This window comes from Salvelinus fontinalis, chromosome 15 (assembly GCF_029448725.1).
Source record: "Salvelinus fontinalis isolate EN_2023a chromosome 15, ASM2944872v1, whole genome shotgun sequence".
In the NCBI taxonomy this organism is placed as follows: Eukaryota; Metazoa; Chordata; class Actinopteri; order Salmoniformes; family Salmonidae; genus Salvelinus; species Salvelinus fontinalis.
Genome location: NC_074679.1, coordinates 22361424 through 22384366, shown reverse-complemented (window position 1 = coordinate 22384366; position 22943 = coordinate 22361424). Strand labels below are relative to the sequence as shown.

Below are 22943 nucleotides of genomic sequence, written 5' to 3'. Positions count from 1 at the left end.
GTCAAGGCGGAGCATGGTGCGGTGTTACATTGGGGGCATTTTGGATGCTTCGACACAGGTTGCCTTGTCTGGCAAAATCCTGGGGGCATTCTTTAATAAGCCCCGGTCATTAGCAGTGTGAAGTGCCTTTCGATCGCTGTGTGTGAGTACTGCCTAGCTGTGATCAGCCCGAGATGGTGTAGATTAGGAGGAGAGGAGGGGAGGGCAGAGTGAAGCAGTTTTAATACGTGTCGCCTTGAGAGTGTGATCTTTACTGATTTAGAGGAAGAGAATCTTCATTAGCGGGCTTAGGTTCAGAGTAATGACGGACATGGAATGCTGCGATATTTCAGGCTTAGCTAGAATACCTAGGTGAAATCTAGGATGGTTTGTTCAAAAGGTCTTGCTTAGAGATTCAGTAAGTTCCTTTTAAAATGCCGAACAAGAAGCAAATCATACATGCCAATGTTACCTAGGGATACAGTGTGTGCTGAAGAGGCCCTAAATAATCAGTGTACAGGAACATACCACTGCCTGGAATCCAAATTCTTCAGTTCTCTCAAAAGTTTTGAGTTCTTCTTCAGGAGATGAAAGCTTTTCCTGAAAAGGAATAAACTAAATTGAACTTGAAAAGCATCCAGACGGCACTTCACATGTACCAGTGTACCAGTGCATGCTATTTTTTTGAATGGTAAAAAACAGATTGAAAGTAGGATAAGAAAGTTTAATGTTTTACTTTTGGTTTTTGGTCTGACGAGTAACAGGTGCAAACAGGTTTAAATTGAGCTCCGAGACCATTACTAATCTACAGTTGGGCACAGTTTCCCTGTGGAGAGCAGATTAACACTACACACCCTTGCCAGGCCTTTCCTTGTACTTTTTCTCTCCCATTTTCTCTCTCTCTGTGAGGTATTCTACTAACTAGTATACATCTGTGGATGTGGTGGTGTTGTGCTCGGCTCTGTACCTGTGGTCCCATGAGTTCATGCCCAGGTCATTGAGTAGCAGTCTGCAGAAGTAGAAGAGAGCTTTGGGCTCCTGGTGAGCGGGTTCTCTCTGGCCGGTGGCCTTGACACTCACGTCTGCGTTCCACCTCTTCACCTGCTCCTCCTCCTGCTGCGTCTGCCTGAGGATGGCCTCCATGATGGCCCCCTCCTGCTCCAGGTTCATCCCACAGGGAGAGGGGGCTGGCTGGTTGAGCCTCAGCCGGGGCTGGGGCAGGCACTCAGGGCTGCTGTATCCCAGGTCTTCTAGGAGCTGGTCCAGGCCATCAGCCTCCTCCTCATCACAGCCTGACTGGGAGTCCCAGCCAGGGGGGTTGGAGCGCTCAGAGGTGACTGGTGAGGTGGGCTTGGTGGTGGAGTGGTTGTAGGGGTCTGAGGTGCCTGGTGAGGTGAGCTTGGTGGTGGAGGGGTCTGAGGTGCCTGGTGAGGTAGGCTTGGTGGTGGAGTGGTTGGAGGGGTCTGAGGTGCCTGGTGAGGTAGGCTTGGTGGTGGAGTGGTCTGATGTCCTCTGATGCATGCCGTTGACTCCATCCTGGGTGCGGTAGAGGACCCCTCCGTCCCAGGAGTACTTTCCAGAGATGTCCCTGACGATGACCCGTACCTGGGAGGAGTTGTCGTGGGGTTCCCCTGGACCAGAGGGCTCTGAGGGTACCTGGAGGTAGGACACCAGGGTGCTGTCGTTGAACACAAACAGCTGCAGGTTGGGGCTCTTGAACACCTCAGAGGAGAGCTCTGATGACTCCACAAAGGGGTTGTCATGGTTCTCACTGACCAGACTGTGCAGGAGGGCAGGGCCACCACTGAGGGGATGGTGGCCCAGGTGGTTCACAAGGTGTGTCATGATCATCCGTGCCGTCAGAGGGATGAGCTCCATATTCCGTCTTTTCTTCTCTGGAGACCAGAGGAGAACAGGAATAAGATGGTGTAAAGACATCCGGAGAGACAAACCATTTCGTTAACCCTGTAAATACCCCCCCCTGTTTACATGTATTTTATACAGGGAAGTCAAGATCCAGCACATGTACTTTGTCATGTATTGTATGCACTCATGTATTTGATGTTTTGTGTGGACCCCAGGAAGAGAACCTGCTGCATGTGCATTTTACATGTGCATTTTCATACTTTTTTTCATACTGTGCAACAGCTAATGTGCAACAGCTAAAGGGGATCCTTATAAACTATAGTAAACTCATTAAGCAATTCAACGCGAACTTGGGGCTCCATCTTTTTTAACCAAATTACCATGTGTAGACATGTTCTCAATTCTCTGGCTTTTTCACACAAAGCTAGCTTTTCCTTCATAATAACTAATAGCGTTGTTTTTCATTTCTCACAATGGTTATGGCCAACACACCTCTGCCATAAATAAGTAGGTTGCATCTAATCATGGGAGACAACTTTGAAAAGGCCATTGAGTCTGCTACAATGGGAGGAGAGAAAAGACTGGCAAAGTGCTAATGAGAAGCACGTCTTTACAGCACGGTGAATAGAGTGCTACTCCCTGAATCAGATTGATTTAAATGCTCAGAACTATTCCAAAATGAAAGAGTTACGATGGGGGGAAAACAAGAAGATGCGCTCTGCATTGTGACAGTGCTATCAATACCATCATCCCTCATCAAAGTGGAGAAAGCTCTTTAGAGAGGCTGCATTAGAGATACACAGGCCCTTTGATGAGACTTAATCAATATGATCTCAAGGGGAATGCATAGTGCTCTTTGGCTGGTCTTCTGTAGTTTCTATCTAGACTTTGTAGGGCTGTATGAAAAGTAATGACATAAGCTAGATATTTCAGCTGAGCTTAGCCAACATTGCGTCAATGGGTATGTTCTTTTGGTTGAAAGAAAAAATGACTTCTGAAACATTAGTGGAGGAAACGGCCGTTGTAAAGAAATACTCTAATACATAACCTAATGGCACCACAAGGTCACTAATAAAAATAATTTTTAGATGTCTCTTTGATAATGGGTCCTCTCCCTGGGGCAGAGCACTAATGGCTACCTCTTTAAACATTCCATTCCATGTGTTAGTCTAGTCAATATTAGGTCAAAACATTAACATTTAATAGAGTAGCTACCTCCAAATGGAAGGCTACATATTAAAAACGTACATCTCCCTGTAAATCCCCCTACTGCCCATTTCCCAGGTGGTTTGGGAGAGGAAGAGTGTGGTCTGGATGAGGAAGAGTAATATGTAAAACAAGCAGGGGCAGCTGGGCACACAACTTGGATGACAGGGCACTAAAAAGCATTCTAACGCACAAACGCACCGTCTCTAACGCACAAACGCACCGTCTCTAACGCACAAACGCACCGTCTCTAACGCACAAACGCACCGTCTCTAACGCACAAACGCACCGTCTCTAACGCACAAACGCACCGTCTCTAGCGCACAAACGCACCGTCTCTAACGCACAAACGCACCGTCTCTAACGCACAAACGCACCGTCTCTAACGCACAAACGCACCGTCTCTAGCGCACAAACGCACCGTCTCTAGCGCACAAACGCACCGTCTCTAACGCACAAACGCACCGTCTCTAGCGCACAAACGCACCGTCTCTAACGCACAAACGCACCGTCTCTAACGCACAAACGCACCGTCTCTAACGCACAAACGCACCGTCTCTAACGCACAAACGCACCGTCTCTAACGCACAAACGCACCGTCTCTAACGCACAAACGCACCGTCTCTAACGCACAAACGCACAGTCTCTAACGCACAAACGCACCGTCTCTAACGCACAAACGCACCGTCTCTAACACACAGTCTCTAACGCACAAACGCACCGTCTCTAACGCACAAACGCACCGTCTCTAACACTCAAACGCACCGTCTCTAACACACAGTCTCTAACGCACAAACGCACCGTCTCTAACACACAAACGCACCGTCTCTAACACACAAACGCACCGTCTCTAACACACAAACGCACCGTCTCTAACACACAAACGCACCGTCTCTAACGCTCAAACGCACAGTCTCTAACGCTCAAACGCACAGTCTCTAACGCTCTAACACACAGTCTCTAACGCACAAACGCACCGTCTCTAACACACAAACGCACCGTCTCTAACGCTCAAACGCACCGTCTCTAACGCACAAACGCACCGTCTCTAACACACAAACGCACCGTCTCTAACGCACAGTCTCTAACGCTCAAACACACAGTCTCTAACCCTCAAACACACAGTCTCTAACGCTCAAACACACAGTCTCTAACACACAAACGCACCGTCTCTAACACACAGTCTCTAACGCTCAAACACACCGTCTCTAACACACAAACGTACACAGCCCTCCTTTAATTTCTCTGTCAGCCCTAGAACAATCTCCTACACAGCAGGTACTAAATGGGTGGCGTGTCATCTGCCCATCCTGTCTCCAGCTGTGTTGGTGACAGTGGTGAGGGCAGTGACAGTTGTGAGGTCTCAGGTCTCCTTACCCTCGGCAACGGTGAGCAGGTTGCCAAAGTCTGCAGCGGTGTGTGAGGGCGGGGGCTCAGAATTCTTGACCTGGCCCAGCATGAGGAAGGGGTCGTAGTCAGTGGAGAGGTCAGACAGGCTCAGGAGGTAGTGACTCTGCTGGGTGTGCAGGTTGGAGCCAGAGACACAACAGTGAAGCACCTACCAAACAGGATTGAAGATAGGAGTCAACACCTAGTGGGTTAAAGCAACTACAAGAGAAAAACAGTGGTAATGTGGTAATCTTGCATGTGGTGGTAACCTTGGATACAGTCACTGCTACTGTTCCTTCGCGTGGCTGGCTGCACAGCATCAACGAGCACATGGGACTCATAAATGAGGTACATCACACACTCAAACAGACACACTACCCAGTCTGCCTGAGATTAAAGCACGTGACAGTGGAGGCATTGACCAACAGCGGGGGCCAGTGAATAGCTAAACAACACTGACCTTACAGTATCTGAAACACAGGTGAAGTAACTAAGTAAGTTACTAACTAAGTAAGAGGACAATTATACAGTAATCTCGAACGCAGAGGTTGCAAGTACGGAAGATAATCAGTGAGGCATTGCTTATTGCACTTCGAATGGTTCAGGAACATACGGAGGAGGAATATACGGTATGTTTGTCATGGTGAGACGGCCATCTAAGAGAAGAGAGGCTCTTTATTGCCACTAATCCATTTCTCCTGTGATGAGTGTATCGATCTGCATAACAGATGGTACGGCATCAGTCCGTTGGGTTGGCAGGACTAGATAAGACCCGCTGGGTCAGTTGATTACACTGATTGGACAGGTTTACTGTTTGATTTAATTAAAATTTTATCCCCCTGCTCATGTTGCCACACACACACACCACACACACACACACACACACACACACCTGTGTGCTGTAAGCAGAGAAGTGCTTGGAAGCTACGCCTGACATATCAGACAAAAGCAAACTGTGGGGCCTCTTACACTGAGTGGGTGGACTTGGTAAACCCTTTGTGGAGGCTGGTCCATGTAAATGAATGGCTAATCCCATTCAACACACACATACACACTTGGCTGAGGCTCAGAGGAGAGGCACAGGTTCTGTCATCTGAAACAGTATTGTGTGGGGAAATGCAGACAGTATGTGGATTATTATGCCTAACAGTCCTCTGGGTATGGGGGGGATTAGAGTTTATGGTGAAAAGGCCAGAACCAAACAGCTGCCACACCAAAGCCCCAAAGTGGTTCCTCTGTGGAGGAGAAAAAAAATCTTTGGCTTGCTTGACAACTAAGTGGCTGCACCTCACATAGCAACAGTTCCAGGAAAGTAACACACACCCGAACAAACATGGATACGTGCAGATGTGCACAGAGGCACATATGCACACTCACTCACAGTCGCACAAAAACATACACACAAGCAAAACACTCACGCACGCGTACGCACAGCGAGGGGAGGGTGCAGCTGCTGAGGCAGGCAGAGAGCAGATGGAGGAGCCGGAGTGGAGCTCCAGTGAACCAATAAGGTCCAGAGCAATCATGCCTTTTACACAGAGAAGCCTCATGCTGTTAGACACAAATACACCAAAAAGTTCAAATCCTCAGCAGAGATGCAGAAATGTCCCATCTTTCTTCATCATTGTATGAATGGCTCACTTAAGTTTAATCTGCTCATTGATTTGTTAAGGGAAACATCTGATACAAATCCAGAAGCGAAGCAGAATAAAGTATGCATAAACAAGACTAATTGCTTTATTCATTTTGTGAGGTTTACTGCTATGTAAATTAGTGCCTAGCTGAAAAGACTGAGTATTGAATAGCTTTATAAACTTTACTGTTATGTGCACAATAGATCAACAAATAACATTGAATTCCTAGATAGCAGCTGCAGTCTCTCTCATTTGTAGAAATATTCAATTAAAATCTAGACAGGCTTGTAGTTCCAGGCTTATCACGAGGACAAAGAAACATCTAAATAATTTGACCATTTCTTATCAGGGGTGACATCCATATAAAGCTTTATGTTTGTTTGACCGCATCTGTCAAACCTCCAATGAATACCACCTCATTCATTTAGCCTGACGCTCAGCCTCTTCCTCAGCATTTAAATCTCGACATAAGGGTTCAAACACCCAATCGGTCAAAATAAAAAGACGAGTAAAAACTAAACCTGTTATAAATGAATGTTTTTGAGTATTACATGTGTATTAGCAAACAGGTGGGGTGGTTAGGTGGGCATTCTCACATAACAGTAGAAAATGGAAACAAAAATTGGAAACTGAATTTCCAAGTCGGCATAGAACAAACTTTAAATGTTGAATAGGGCATCTGAATAGGGCTGTGGTGGAAGTAAGACAAAGTAATTTGACACTGTATTCTCTCTCTGTTACCCACCCTGTAGATGTAGTCGAGCAGAGGGGCCTTGTGGGATGCGGAGTCCTCCAGCACGGGCATGGTGATGGGCTCCAGCAGCATATTCAGGGGCATGGCCATGCACCAGTCCAGCAGGCACAGCAGCAGAGACACCATTAGCTGAGTCATACAAAGAGAGGAGAGGCCTTTTCCATTAGCCCAGCACCCTCCACACACAATGAAGCCTACTGTACTCAAAGATAATCAATAAAACAGCTAGGGAGGGGATGAGGGAGGGAGTGAGGTAGGGACAGAGAGGGAGGGCTGGAGGGAGAAAAAGAGAGAGAGCTGGAGAAAAGGAGAGAAATCAGGAGGGGAAAGACAAAAATAGGGCCCAGATGGAACAAGATTCCTGTGCAAATGCACTTGCTACATCTATGAAAAAAAAAGTCCCCGTACCTTTTTGTCAGCCTCCACTGCCGAGTGCTCTGCGCTCGGCAACAGAAATGCTATAGTAGCCACAAAGATCTGCATGGGACAAAAATAAGGGAACTTGTTGATTCTATATATTTCTCAAGTAAAAGAAGATAGCATGTCTGATAAAAAGAAATGGTTAGGTGAGCTGGGGGGGGAGCCGTGTCATCCTACCTCAATGATTTTCTTTGGGAGAGAGCGCTCTAGTCTCTGGAGGTGTTCCCAGTGAGAGATGAGGAGCTGGAACAGGTCACAGGCTACATGAGCCACAGCCTTGTTCCCAAACTGACGAGCGAGAGAGAGAGCGAGAGAGAGACCCGCTAATTATCAAAATCCAGAAAAGAGACGTTAAATTCTACAACCACCTAAAAGGAAGCGATTCCCAAACCTTCCATAACAAAGCTATCACATACAGAGAGATGAACCTGGAGAAGAGTCCCCTAAGCAAGCTGGTCGTGGGGCTCTGTTCACAAACGCAACCCACAGTGCCCCAGGACAGCAACACAACTAGACCCAACCAAATCATGAGAAAACAAAAAGAGAATTACTTGACACATTGAAAAGAATGTACAAAAAACAGAGCAAACTAGAATGCTATTTAGCCCTAACCAGAGTACACAGTGGCAGAATACCTGACCACTCTGACTGACCCAAACTTAAGGAAAGCTTTAATGTACAGACTCCATGAGCATAGCCTTGCTATTGAGAAAGGCCGCGGTAGGCAGACCTGGCTCTCAAGAGAAGATGGTCTATGTGCACACTGCCCACAAAATGAGGTGGAAACTGAGCTGCACTTCCTAACCTCCTGCCAAATGTATAATCATATCAGACACACATATTTCCCTCAGATTACACAGGTCCACAAAGAATTCGAAAACAAACCGGATTTTGATAAACTCCCATATCTACTGGGTGAAATACCACAGTGTGCATCACAGAAGCAAGATTTGTGACCTGTTGCCACAAGAAAAGGGCAATCAGTGAAGAACAAACACCATTGTAAATACAACCAATATTTATGTTTATTTATTTTCCCTTTTGTACTTTAACCATTTGCACATCGTTACCTTACTGTATATATACATTTGTAATGTCTTTATTCTTTTGGAACTTCTGTGAGTGAAATGTTTACTGTTCATTTTGATTGTATATTTCACTTTTGTATATTATCTACTTCACTTGCGTTGGCAATGTTAACAAACTCAGCAAAAAAATAAATGTCCTCTCACTGTCAACTGCGTTTATTTTCAGCAAACTTAACATGTGTAAATACTTGAACATAACAAGATTCAACAACTGAGACATAAACTGAACAAGTTCACACACATGTGACTAACAGAAATGTAAAAATGTGTCCCTGAACAAAGGGAGGGGGGTCAAAATCAAAAGCAGCAGTCAGTATCTGGTTTGGCCACCAGCTGAATTAAGTACTGCAGTGCATCTCCTCCTCATGGACTGCACCAGACTTGCCAGTTCTTGCTGTGAGATGTTACCCCACTCTTCCACCAAGGCACCTGCAAGTTCCCAGACATTTCTGGGGGGAATGGCCCTAGCCCTCACCCTCCGATCCAACAGGTCCCAGACGTGCTCAATGGGATCGAGATCCGGGCTCTTCGCTGGCCATGGCAGAACACTAACATTCCTGTCTTGCCAGAAATCAATGCACAGAACGAGCAGTATGGCTGGTGGCATTGTCATGCTAGAGGGTCATGTCAGGATGAGCCTGCAGGAAGGGTACCACATGAGGGAGGAGGATGTCTTCCCTGTAACACACAGCGTTGAGATTGCCTGCAATGCCAACAAGCTCAGTCCGATGATGCTGTGACACACCGCCCCAGACCATGACGGACCCTCCACCTCCAAATTGATCCCACTCCAAAGTACAGGCCTCGGTGTAACGCTCATTCCTTCGACGATAAACATGAATCTGACCATCACCCCTGGTGAGACAAAACCACAACTCATCAGTGAAGAGCACTTTTTGCCAGTCCTGTCTGGTCCAGCGACGGTGGGTTTGTGCCCATAGGCGACGTTGTTGCCGGTGATGTAAGGCAGGTCCTCACCAGACAACAGGCCTACAAGCCCTCAGTCCAGCCTCTCTCAGCCTATTGCGGACAGTCTGAGCACTGATGGAGGAATTGTGCGTTCCTGGTGTAATCCAGGCAGTTGTTGTTGCCGTCCTGTACCTGTCCCGCAGGTGTGATGTTCGGATGTACCAATCCTGTGCAGGTGTTGTTACACGTGGTCTGCCACTGCGAGGACGATCAACTGTCCGTCCTGTCTCCCTGTAGCGCCGTCTTAGCCGTCTCACAGTACGGACATTGCAATTTATTGCCTGGCCACATCTGCAGTCTTCATGCCTCCTTGCAACATGCCTAAGGCACATTCACACAGATGAGCAGGGACCCTGGGCATCTTTCTTTTGGTGTTTTTCAGTGAGGAGAAATACCTCTTTAGTGTCCTAAGTTTTCATAACTGGGACCTTAATTGCCTACCGTCTGTAAGCTGTTAGTGTCTTAACGACCATTCCACAGGTGCATGTTCATTAATTGTTTATGGTTCATTGAACAAGCATGGGAAAACACTGTTTAAACCCTTTACAATGAAGATCTGTGAAGTTATTTGGATTTTTAGGAATTATCTTTGAAAGACAGGGTCCTGAAAAAGGGACGTTTCTTTTTTTGCTGAGTTCATGTTTCCCATGCCAATGAAGCTCCTTGAATTGAATTGAATTGAGAGCGCGAGAGAGAGAACAGTAAACGAGAGATCAGGGTTCAAGGTGTTCTGGGAAGTCAACAACGTAGTAGGATGAGTAATTGTATTAAACTATTATGGGGACCTCTGGCATAACAGAAAAAGGTATGAAAATGTCTTGGTTCTGCAAAGAACTTTCTTTCAAACTAAAGTTTATGGACCGATTGGCAGACCCATTTGTGTTGTTAAAAAAGGGGATCTGGAATTCAAGGCACAGAAATAGAATGTCCCCTGTTTTCTAGCGGAATGCCTATTGTCATGTAACAAGAGAAGACAATGCAGGATTGCAAAAATGGCCCAACACAAAGACAGATCCAGAGAGTTCAGCACCTGCTTTCAGAAAAGCACCCCTTCCTCCGTTCACCCACTCATCCCCTTTATTTTGGACCAGCCGGATGTGTGTGTCAGGTTGGGCAGGGCAGTGAATACTGCTCCATTAGAGGGGTATTGCACTAGCAAGAAACTTAAATGCTTAAATTGGCCTGCATCCACTGAGAGCGAGTGGTCTGGAAATTACACCACATGCTCTTTTCCCAAAAACCCTCAGGAAACACTGGTTCTCTCTGCATCTATCCACTGATAGACAGGGGAGCAGAGGTCTTCAAATACATACTGTACAGGAGTCACGCCACTGAGCACGTTGTCACTCACATAGACGCTGATGCATAAACACACTCACCTTTAGTGTTACGCCCAGTACATTGATGGCATCCTTGACCTGGTGGTGAATATTATTCTGCATCAGTTCCTCACATACCCACAGGCCCAGACTACACACAGCTATACACCTAGAACACACAGAAGACCAGTGAGAGAATACTGATGCACGCTATGGGACCAATTACATTCTTACTCATGTTGTATCTCTGAAGTTGCCCCCTTTCCATTTTCTTCTTACATTACACAAATATTTTATTTCATTATACTATTTCTTAGAAATTTGAACATTTGAATCCAATCAGTCCCATTCCCTCCACAAAACCGTACCTTTCTTCTGTACCCCCATCCCTTTCATACCTGGCTGCCTCACAGGGTTCATTCCGTGCTGTCTTCAGTAAGATGTTGACCAGATAGTCCTGAAAGGAGAGGGCAGAGAAGACATGATGATGAACAATCCACTTCATATACCATCTAAAATGTCAATTTTATTCATCAGGATACTTGAACTCTAACGCAATGTATTTATTAGTTTGCTGTCTGAGTATTTACTGAAAGGACAAAGTAAATGTAAGAACTCTGAATACCTTAATGTCCTCGTTCCCAACGACGATGTCATCAGTTCCAGGAACAGTCTGCAGTAGAGGAATCTGCAGGTAGAGGTTGGGAAAACAGACCAGCGACCCAAGGACGGTCTGTGCGTCAATCCTCGGAGCCTTTCAGATGAAAATAACACACATTCATTGTCTCATCACTACAGAACTCTGATTATGTTGCATGAAACATTTCTCTTGAAGGAAAAGGCTCCAGGACCAGGAGAAAAGGCTCCAGGAGAAAAGGCTCCAGGACCAGGAGAAAATGCTCCAGGAGAAAAGGCTCCAGGACCAGGAGAAAAGGCTCCAGGAGAAAAGGCTTCAGGAGAAAAGGCTCCAGGACCAGGAGAAAAGGCTCCAGGAGAAAAGGCTCCAGGACCAGGAGAAAAGGCTCCAGGAGAAAAGGCTCCAGGAGAAAAGGCTCCAGGAGAAAAGGCTCCAGGAGAAAAGGCTCCAGGAGAAAAGGCTCCAGGACCAGGAGAAAAGGCTCCAGGAGAAAAGGCTCCAGGACCAGGAGAAAAGGCTCCAGGAGAAAAGGCTCCAGGAGAAAAGGCTCCAGGAGCGGCAGCATTATGTCCTTTAACTCACTGAATATGTTGTTTCTATGGAGTTGAATACTGTGTGTAGTACATTCAACACACTAATCTGAACTTCTAAATGAAGTATAGCAGAATATGTTTAACGATCCTAAATACATATTGCACCACATTTGATGTAAGCCTGCCTGCGTGTCTGTGTGCGTGTCTGTGTGCGTGTCTGTGTGCGTGTCTGTGTGCGTGTCTGTGTACCTCGGCGGTGTCGTGGCTGAGGATGCGTGCTGCAGCGGTGATGAAGTCTCCCAGCAGCATAGTGAAGCCAGGCAGGCCCAGGTAGAAGAAGCGTGGGGAACAGGAACGGATCACTGTGTTTAGAACGTCCTGAGAGGGAACACAAACACACCACAAAGATGGTCATGGTAGTTAGGTCAATGGATGGATTGAATGAGCATTAAAATAAACATAGAGCCATATATTTTGTAAGCAGGTGGCATGTATTTCTGATATTGGGATGGCTGTATTTTGGGGAATGGACAGACACTGAGCTCTGGAAAGGAATGATAGCATAGTAGTGCATCACAAATTGCTACATATATGACAACAGTGCACTCAGGAGAGCACAGTATTTCACAGTCCATATCTTACAAAAAGAAAGTGAGAGTGTGAATGAGGGATGGAGAAAAAGGGAGGGGAAGAAAGAGGCAGCAGATGGGTTGATCACACAGCACAAGGGAAGGGGAATTGTGGAACAAAAGTACCACACACACACACACACACAGTATTAAAAAAAGTATTGAAGAGGAATTTAAGTATACGTGGGCAGAACGTACCGCTCCACAGTAACAATGGTCGAACTCATCTCATTACTCTGATGGCTAGTAAAGTACAGTACACTGAAAACATGCATTGGGTTGGGTATATAAATAAAGTACTGTGTCTAATAAAGAACTGAAATAGGTTGCAGTGGATGACCTCACATTGCCTTAAATGTCAGGAGTGAACTGAAATTCTTGAGATAAGAATGTAATAGAACTACATAAGGGGGGGGGGGGGGGGTTGTTTGCTTAACTGTGTGTGTGTGTGTGTACACAGCCAAGGTCCAGGCCAGGAACACCTGCCTTTTGGATAGCTGTAAATGTGTGTAAATCAGGTGGTTCAAACAGCGGCCTTGTGTCTCCCTGAGTCCTAAACCCCAGTACACCTCAGCAAACACCCGACACACTCCTCCCCAACCCCTCCCAACCCACCCACTACATTAATCCCCTCAAATGAAGCCTTTGTAGACACAGAGTGGAGAAACAAAAGAGGAATATAAAAACACAGGCAATAAGGAACCAGTCAAAACATAGCGCGGCGGCAGTGTTGGGTTTGGAGGCGCTTTTTACCCTAATTTCTGCCGTAATTGACCTCTGAGAGGCGTAATGTCGGCTGATCGCCTGAAGTTAGCATTTTAGGGGAAGCGAAAAACCTACAAAGCATTTCCATTCTCCCTGAAAGTAGAGGGAGCTGGATGTGAAAGGAGTGTGTGGTAGTAGAGATTTGAGCACTGCTGCGTGCGGTGGGGCTGAGGGTTGGTAGTAGGATTGGCCTGCTCTGCTCTGTTCAACAAAAGGTGCATTAATACAAGCCTGACAGGAGGCTTCTTAACCCTTTCATTCTGCCGTGTTTGGTAGGCACACAACCCACATTTCCTACATGGAATGAAATATGTCCCCATTTACTGGTCATTAGTGACATCATGACACTACTATCAGTTCTTATCACAGAAGGAGTTTGTAAAATGGGGTTTTCCCAGTCCAGGCATGTTAATAGGTAGTGCCCATCTGTATGGCTATGTCAAGGTGTAGAGGTGCTTTTGGAGGGTTTAATCATCAACTAAACCGCTGGGTTTTTAACCGCAGCACAACTCAACTGTCACATTTCCCTCTCTCTCCACAGGCAGCTGTTACAGATGAAACAATCCCTGTTTCTCTGATAAATTGAGGGGAAAAAAGAAACCGATGGCTTTGCACAGGGAGAGCAGGTGTTAGAGAGATGTTTAATGGCTGGCTCACACAACCCTAGAAGGCACATTTAATGCACAAGCAACAACTTTTCAGTAGGCTGAACAGCACTTATATTAAATAGATTACTGCCATTGTGCAAAGGTCAAGGTAATGCTACTGCAGACTCGGTAGACTGCTCGCAAGAGAGAGAGACCGAGAGAGAGAGAGAGAGAGAGACATACTGGACAATACCAGGGACATTGGCAGCCAGGAGGAGAGGATGTACCCTCCTTCATAGCCCCTCCTTTTTCAGTGAAAAAACCCTGTCATGTTATATTTGCAAACATGTGCAGTGCTTAAATATTGTATAATCAGAGTATTTTTTTGCTGTTGAACATTTCAAGACTAGACAGTCCATTAAAATACAAAGAAATGGGGAAAATGTATAGGGAGAATTTGAGTGGGACAGAATAGACTAAAGAGAGAAGAACAGTAGATTTGAGAGGGCTCCTGCAGGGGATGGTGGATAGAGGAAGGAGGAGGGGAGGGGGATGGAGTAAGAGGCACATTGTTATGTAAAGCAGGCGTGCGGCTGGGTTGTCCCTCCATTGTGTGGCGTGAGGACTCTTTCTCCGGCCAATTTGAACACGCTCCAGCGCCCAGCCAGCTCAGCACTGGCAGCCCAGGCCCCATAATATATTTAGGCACGACAAAAGCTGGAGAATGCCACCCTGTCCCTCTTGGCCGGCCCCCTCATTTCTCTACAACGCATTCCCCGGGAGCTCCCCTTCCGGTTATCTCCAGCTCCGGTCAACGTGTCACTAATGGAGCACGACAGACGTCAGTCCATAATTAATCACAAATACACGGCAGGAGCTCAAACATTACTTAACGACATGGAAAACATTCTAATAACCTTGTCGTGCTGCCAAGGCGCAATATAAACCCGTGGGCAGAGGGAAAAAAACAAAATCATTGATTTACAGTTTTTCCCCCTTCAATCTCTTTCCAACTCACTCCCTCTCCTGTTGTTAGAGCAGCCAGCAGGCTAACCAGGCAGGCGGGCAGGGTGTGGTTAGATAGAGTAGGACCATGCTGGAGTGAGTGGAGACAACATGCTAAAACAGTGTGCCCTCATCACCACCGGCTGCCAGGAGGCGACAGAACGAGACGTCTGGAGAGATCCAGTTGACAGCTGAGCAGAGGCCTAGAAAACGCAAGACTACACTGGCGTGAACCCAGATGACTCTTACCTACGCACAAAATATTACATCACCAGCTTCACCAACATTCCTCACATTTACCTTAGCTAGTCCAGAACAAGTAAAAGGGGTAAAGGTAATGCATAAGCAACGTCATCATCAGCAGGACCTATGTCAACACATGACAATTACATGACAATAAGCATGTGCTATGTACCTGCGACAGTGCATTGCATCTTGCTGCTCTTGTATCGAAATGACAATGCAACAAAGCTAAGATGCCTTTGGCTATAGCCCCATCTAGTGTTTTTTAACCCACCTACACTCCCCCACATTTTGGGGACTAACTGATATATTTTGTTTATATTCAAATGTTTATTTATTATTCAAATGTTTTATAATGAACAAAAGTACAAACGCAACATGCAACAATTTCTAAGATTTTACTGAGTTACAGTTAATTTAATGAAATCAGTCACATTAAATAAATTCATTAGGCCCTAATCTATGGATTTAACATGACTGGGAATACAGATGTGCATCTGTTGGATACAGATGCCTTAAAAAAAGGTAGGGGCTTGGATAAAAAAAAGTCAGTATCTGGTGTGACCAACATTTGCCTCATGCAGCGCGATACATCTCCTTCGCATAGAGTTCATCAGGATGTTGATTGTGGCCTGTGGAATGTTGTCTCACTCCTCTTCAATGGCTGTGCGAAGGTGCTGGATATTGGCAGGAACTGGAACACGTTGTTGTACACGTCGATCCAGAGCATCTCAAACATGCTCAATGGGTGACATTGCAGGCCATGGAAGAACTGGGAAATATTTTCAGCTTCCAGGAATTGTGTACAGATCCTTGCGACATGGGGCCGTACATTATCTTGCTAAAATATGAGGTAATGGCGGCGGATGAATGGCACGACAATGGGCCTCAGGGTCTCGTCACGGTATCTCTATGCATTCAAATTGCCATAGAACGCAATTGTGTTCGTTGTCTGTAGCTTAAACCTGCCCTTCAGCTTCATTAAATAGTACCTGCAAAACGCCAGTCTCAACGTCAACAGTGAAGAGGCGACTCCGGGATGCTGGCCTTCTAAGGCAGAGTTGCAAAGAAAAAGCCATATCTCAGACTGGCCAATAAAAAGAAAAGATTAATATGGGCAAAAGAACACAGACACTGGACAGAGGAACTCTGCCTAGAAGGCCAGCATCCCGGAGTCGCCTCTGTTGACGTTGAGACTGGTGTTTGGCGGGTACTATTCAATGAAGCTGCCAGTTGAGTACTTGTGAGGCGTCTGTTTCTCAAACTAGACACTCTAATGTACTTGTCCTCTTGATTAGTTGTGCACTGGGGCCTCCCACTCCTCTTTCTATCCTGGTTAGAGACAGTCTGCACTGTATTGTGAAGGGAGTAGTACACAGCATTGTATGAGATATTCCGTTTCTTGCCATTTTCTCGCATGGTATAGCCTTCATTTCTCAGAACAAGAATAGACTGACGAGTTTCAGAAGAAAGTTATTTGTTTCTGGCCAATTTGAGCCTGTAATTGAACCCACAAATGCTGATGGTCCAGATACTCAACTAGTCTAAAGGCCAGTTTTATTGCTTCTTTAATCAGAACAAACATTTGCAGCTGTGCTAACATAATTGCAAAAGGGTTTTCTAATGATCAATTAGTCTTAAAATGATAAACTTGGGTTAGCTAACACAACGTGCCATTGGAACACAGGAGTGATGGTTGCTGATAATGGGCCTCTGTACGCCTATGTAGATATTCCATAAAAAAAATTAAAAAAAAATCAGCCGCTTCCAGCTACAATAGTCATTTATAACATTAACAATGTCTACCGGTACACTGTAATTCTGATCAATTTGATGTTATTTTAAATCGACCCAAAATTTGATATTCTTTCAAAAACAAGGACATTTCTAAGTGACTCCAAACTTTTGAACGGTGCAGCAGGTAGCCTAGTGGTTAGAGCGTTGGGCCAGTAACCAAAAGGTACACTGTAATTCTGATCAATTTGATGTTATTTTAAATCGACCCAAAATTTGCTATTCTTTCAAAAACAAGGACATTTCTAAATCCCCGAGCTGACAAGGTGAAAATCTGTCATTCTGCCCAACCTACTGTTCCCCGGTAGGCCGTCATTGTAAACAAGTATTTGATCTTAACTGACTTGCCTAGTTATATAAAGTTTACATGAAGAAAAAAAATATTCATATGACTGGCGATCAGGAGCGCCTTTCCTTTGTATATGAAATCAGGACCATCCCTCTTGACGTGTTATTTGGTCCCACTTATCAGTAAAAACTTGAGACCTCGCTACTTTTTTTGCAATCAAACCTTTTTTACTTTTTATGAGTGAAACTACAGCCACAGAATGCAAGAGACCCAAGCTGTCTCCCAGAGCGGTCCCATTCTCTTGTGTTTGATAATGGCTCCCTCTTCTGGCCTTAGTTACAAGAATCTACATCAAGTTGTTTCCACATATGCAGTACAGGGAACATAGAATAGCACATGAAAACAGGAGAGGCAATGTTTCGACCCCTGTGGATCTTCGTCAGGCTTCCTCTTGGCCATACCTGTCTCACATGGACTCCTCATACTGAATAGATGTATTATTAAAACTAACAGTGTCTGGCAAAAATGTCCATGTGTTACCTGGTCCTCGCTGGTGAAGCCCTTGTGCATGACTTGGTAGAGATGGACCAGGAAGTCACTGTTGGGCAGCACGTCCTGGTTCTTAGTCATCATCTCACAGATGAGTTTATAGGCCTGCAGCTTCCCCGTCTTGAACTCTGCTGGCAGCATGGTGGCCTGTGGGGGAGAGGGGGGAGGGTGAAAGGAGGAGAGAGGGATAGCCACATGCATGTCTTTGATAGTTAGGTGATGTGTGTAGATGGAGTGGACTTCTGAGCAGCTGACTCACCTTGAAGAGCCAGGAGGCCAGCATTCTGAGAGGAGGGATGAAGACAGGGCGGGGAGGAGATGACTGGTTATCCACACTGATGCCCAGGTTGTCCCGGATCTGCAATTAGTGCATTACTGCATTAGCCCGATTTAAAATCTACAGAATACATTGCCTTGCGAAAGTATTCACCCCCTTGGTGTTTTTCCTATTTTGTTGCGTTACAATCTGACATTTAAATGGGTTTGGATTTGGATTTCATGGAATGGACATACACAAAATAGTCCAAATTGGTGAAGTGAAATTAAAAAAATAACTTGTTTCAAAGAATTAAAAAAAAAATCAAAACGGAAAAGTGGTGCGTGCATATGTATTCACCCCCTTTGCTATGAAGCCCCTAAATAAGATCTGGTGCAACCAATTACCTTCAGAATTCACATAATTAGTTAAATAATGTTCACCTGTGTGCAATCTAAGTGTCACATGATCTGTCACATGATCTCAGTATATATATATATATATATTCAACAGTTCTGAAAGGCCTCAGAGTCTGAAACACCACCAAGCAAGCGGCACTATGAAGACCAAGGCGCTCTCCAAACAGGTCAGGGACAATGTTGTGGAGAAGTACAGATCAGGGTTGTGTTATAAAAAAATGTCAGAAACTTTGAACATCCCACGGAGCACCATTCATCGATTATTAAAAAATGGAAAGAAAATGGCACCACAACAAACCTGCCAAGAGAGGGCCGCCCACCAAAACTCACAGACCAGGCAAGGAGGGCATTAATCAGACAGGTAACAAAGAGACCAAAGATAACCCTGAAGGAGCTGCAAAGCTCCACAGCGGAGATTGGAGTATCTGTCCATAGAACCACTTTAAGCCGTGCACTTCACAGAGCTGGGCTTTATGAAAGAGTGGAAAAAAGCCATCGCTTAAAGAAAAAAATAAGCAAACACATTTGGTGTTCGCCATAAGGCATGTGGGAGACTCCCCAAACATATGGAAGAAGATACTCTGGTCAGATGAGACTAAAATTGATATCTTTGACCATCAAGGAAAACGTTATGTCTGGCGCAAACCAAACACCTCTCATCACCCCGAGAACATCATCCCCACAGTGAAGCATGGGACAGAAGTTCACCTTCCAACAAGACAATTACCCTAAGCATACTGCTAAAGCAACACTTGAGTGGTTTAAGGGGAAACATTTAAATGTCTTGGAATGGCCTAGTCAAAGCCCAGACCTCAATCCAATTGAGAATCAGTGGTATGACTTAAAGATCGCTGTATACCAGCGGAACCCATCCAACTTGAAGGAGCTGGAGCAGTTTTGCCTTGAAGAATGGGCAAAAATCCCAGTGACTAGATGTGCCAAGCTTATGGAGACATACCCAAGAGACTTGCAGCTGTAGCTGCTGCTGCTGCAAAAGGTGGCTCTACAAAGTATTGACTTTGGGGGGGTGAGTAGTTACGCGCTCAAGTTTTCCGTTTTTTTGTCTTATTTCTTGTTTTTTTCCCCAAAAATATTTTGCATCTTCAAAGTGGTAGGCATGTTGTGTAAATCAAATAATACAACCCCCCCAAAATCCATTTTAATTCCAGGTTGTAAGGCAACAAAATAGGAAAAATGCCAAGGGGGTGAATACTTTCGCAAGCCACTGTAGATGACTGAATAGATGACATGTCATCTGGGCCGATGAGAGTGTTTGGAGGCTGGGCTTACCTTAGCCAATTTGTGCCACAGGTCGTAGAGGTAACTGAACACCTTGGCGTGGATCCTGGGGCAGCGGATGCTGTTGACATCCCCCAGGATACCCAGAATCCTCCTCCAGAGCACAAAGGCTGAGTCAGCGTGCCAGCCTGTCAGGCTCCCGCCTGCAATGATGCTGACATCATCAGTCAGACACTCACTGCTGTCTACAAGGCCAGAGAGGGCGAGAGAAAGATAGGAGCGAGAGAGAAAGACAGAGTGAGAAAACTCTGATTTACTACTGTATAAACTAGATTGTAAAACACAACTCTAGGCCTGTCCACACCCGGACAATGAGGTGATTCAACACAGAGATCGATTTTGCCCAGTTACCAGTCACAAACAGCTGAACAGATGATGGGTGGAATGGGGGTGTGTGGGTTGGGTATAGGATAAACAGTGCAACACAGAGGGTGATGGGCAGGGCAGGCTAAGAGGGTGTGTAGGGGAGATTGTAGGGACAGTAGCAGTACCCAGGTCCTGAGGCATGTGTAACATAGACTGATGCATGGTGTCCTCCAGGAGCTGGGGGCAGTCCCGGCACTCAGGGTGCACGAGCAAAGCTGGCGAGGCGGGGGGGTGCTGGTGCTGAGACAGTGGTGCGGAGTGGGGAGAGAGGGCACACTCGGGACCTAAAACAAGACAAGGGGACAACGAGGAGACAGCGGAGCTTGAGGGAGCACAGGGACAGGAGGACAGAGGCTGTGAATTTACATTGAATCAATTTAGGAGTACAGACAACACAGACAAGGTGGGGTGGGGTCCTGACCCTATCGATCTGGGGTGGGGATGGAGTGGGGTCAGAGGTTACACAAAGGGACAGGGGTTACACTAAGGGTCAGGGGTTACAGCTGAGGTATTCTTACATTCCTTTCATTGGACAAGAATTGCCATAGCAGTGTTCTCCAAATACTAAAATGTACTGCAAGGGAGCATTCACCCAAGGAACCACAACATTTTGAGATACTTACCTAAGATTTAATAGCAATGAGACTATCACCTAGCTTTGCCCAATGAATATGTAACAGTGGTAACCATTCCATCTTTATGTACTCATGAGCCGTCGTCCTAATACCTAACACAGCTAAAAAACAAAGCTGCCAGCTGCCTGCTGAATAAAGACCCCTGAGCAGGTGGTAAAACTGGAACACGTCCAAGGCTAGATAGAGCTGCATAGAAAGTGAGCGTTTTCTCTTTCTTCGGGGTGGTAGAGAGCTTCAGAGGCCAGGGTGAGGGAGGACGGGAAGGAAGAAAGGAAGGAAGGAAGAAGATACAGTACTGTAGAGCAGATCACCTTCCCCCAGACAGAGGCTGGCTATGAAGACTATTCTAATCCACTGAAAGGTCAGGCTGCTCTGAGATAAATCCCATCACCACCCACAGGCAGACACACACCTCAGGTGAACGTGACAACTTATACAACCTCACAGAATACCAATCTACTGGACCTGAGTTTACAGTGTTCATTCAATATAAACCAATCCCCTCCAAGCCTCATTAACCTCCATCAATCCCCCCAGAAACCTTACCCAGACCTGAAGCCACCCCTGCACCCCCCTGTCCAGTCCAATCCAGTACCTGCAAGGGCCTCATTGTGGCTGAGCAGCAGGTTCCTCTGGCTCTCTGTGTCTGCTTTGACCCCTATCTGGGCTGAATGGAAGTCTGCCTCCTCCTCAAAGGCCTGCCAAGCCAGCAGGCTGCTGTCAGCGTCGTTCAGGTAGCCGTTGGACGTCTCGCTGCTCACACTCTCACCTGACGAGCGAAGGAGAGAGAGGTCAATGTTATACTTTGAGACAAAGTGTGAGACGGGTGAAAGACAGCTGTAAATTCTCACTTTTCTCCCGGAGCTGGAGCCTTGTGTATGTGTTGTGTCCCTCTACAGGGTAGTCCAGCTCAGCTGGACTGCTGCTCCGCCGGATCAAAATCTGGGAGCACAGAGGGAGAAGTCATCAGTGGGTGTTTCAGAAATGCCTCTATCAGACTGCAACAGATGCCCTGCAGAAATACTAATTCAAAGCGAGAGGGTCATTGATTTTGCATCAGGTGTGTGACTCACCAAGGGTGGGTCGCCGTCTCTCCTTCCTTCTGACGTCCTGCCATCGGAGCCACAGGAGTTGTTGGGGGAGTACGCTCTCTTATGGCCTGGAAGTCACAGTGTCTGTTAATCATACTAGACAAACACACATAGCAGATAGCCAGTCTACTCTGGTCATAAATATTGTTCTAGTCTCATCCCTACATCTCTAGATGCAGGATCAGAAATATGAGTTATAGCCTGTAGGCTTCAACGCACATAAATCACTGTGTGGATGGATACATCGTTGGCATGAGTCTAAATAGCTCCTCTAGGGCAGCTAAAAGGCCCTATGTTAGAACAAGCCCTCACGCTGTGTGTGTTTGCCACCCATTGTTGTATCCCTACCTGGGAAGGTGTCAGACAGTTGCTGTGTGATGTCGGAGGTGCTGCTGCTGCGTGGTAGAGGGCTGTCACCAGCCTCCAGGTCTCCGTCTCCCCCACACTCGGACAGCTGGCCCTCCTCCACGTCTGAGCACCACGACCAGGGGGCGGCGGGGGTGGGTGGGTGGGGGGGGTTACAGAGCGTTAGAGCAATGCATCAGGCAAGACTCATCTCATACACACTACACCTGATCATTTACTACCACACAGCATTCTGGCAACTTAAAATTATTACATTGCTTTAGCCACATAGTGAGATGGGAAAGGAACATACAGTTGTAAACATTAAAACATACATTAGAACAGACTAGTATAGAATCTTCTTTAGACAGTCATCCTTTTAACTTTCTATCCACTTCCAACCAAATGTTAGTAAGTAGCTGTGAAAAACAATGAGGGTTTCTACTCCACTGACAGGGCTATTGGAGACAGCATATAAATAGTGAAAGACAGACAGGGTGAAGGTGGTGTGGACACCACACAGACAGGGTGAAGGTGGTGTGGACACCACACAGACAGGGTGAAGGTGGTGTGGACACCACACAGACAGGGTGAAGGTGGTGTGGACACCACACAGACAGGGTGAAGGTGGTGTGGACACCACACAGACAGGGTGAAGGTGGTGTGGACACCACACAGACAGGGTGAAGGTGGTGTGGACACCACACAGACAGGGTGAAGGTGGGAGGACACCACACAGACAGGGTGAAGGTGGGAGGACACCACACAGACAGGGTGAAGGTGGGAGGACACCACACAGACAGGGTGAAGGTGGGAGGACACCACGCAGACAGGGTGAAGGTGGGAGGACACCACGCAGACAGGGTGAAGGTGGTGT

The 22943-nt window shown here is 46.3% G+C and overlaps 1 protein-coding gene across 7 annotated transcripts in view; it reads right to left on the bottom strand.

Annotated features, from left to right (window-relative positions):
- The window catches only part of LOC129811546 (ral GTPase-activating protein subunit alpha-2-like), a 197779-nt gene that overhangs the window by 71474 nt on the left and 103362 nt on the right, over window positions 1–22943 (bottom strand). For 6 of the 7 annotated variants that reach the window (XR_008752897.1, XM_055862943.1, XM_055862946.1 and 3 more), the window contains 18 exons: window positions 22070–22192; window positions 21704–21789; window positions 21482–21572; window positions 21226–21399; window positions 20121–20279; window positions 19621–19814; window positions 17915–18013; window positions 17647–17802; window positions 12044–12172; window positions 11250–11378; window positions 11023–11081; window positions 10685–10793; window positions 7426–7536; window positions 7237–7305; window positions 6820–6957; window positions 4429–4609; window positions 947–1874; window positions 508–579 (listed from right to left, as the gene is read on the bottom strand). Coding sequence is in view for 6 of the 7 variants with exons in the window: in XM_055862943.1 (XP_055718918.1) it covers window positions 508–579; window positions 947–1874; window positions 4429–4609; window positions 6820–6957; window positions 7237–7305; window positions 7426–7536; window positions 10685–10793; window positions 11023–11081; window positions 11250–11378; window positions 12044–12172; window positions 17647–17802; window positions 17915–18013; window positions 19621–19814; window positions 20121–20279; window positions 21226–21399; window positions 21482–21572; window positions 21704–21789; window positions 22070–22192 (3007 nt within the window). In the remaining variant the exon portion in view is untranslated. The remainder of the gene's footprint in view (window positions 1–507; window positions 580–946; window positions 1875–4428; window positions 4610–6819; window positions 6958–7236; window positions 7306–7425; window positions 7537–10684; window positions 10794–11022; window positions 11082–11249; window positions 11379–12043; window positions 12173–17646; window positions 17803–17914; window positions 18014–19620; window positions 19815–20120; window positions 20280–21225; window positions 21400–21481; window positions 21573–21703; window positions 21790–22069; window positions 22193–22943) is intronic. The other variant, XM_055862945.1, reaches the window with a different exon arrangement.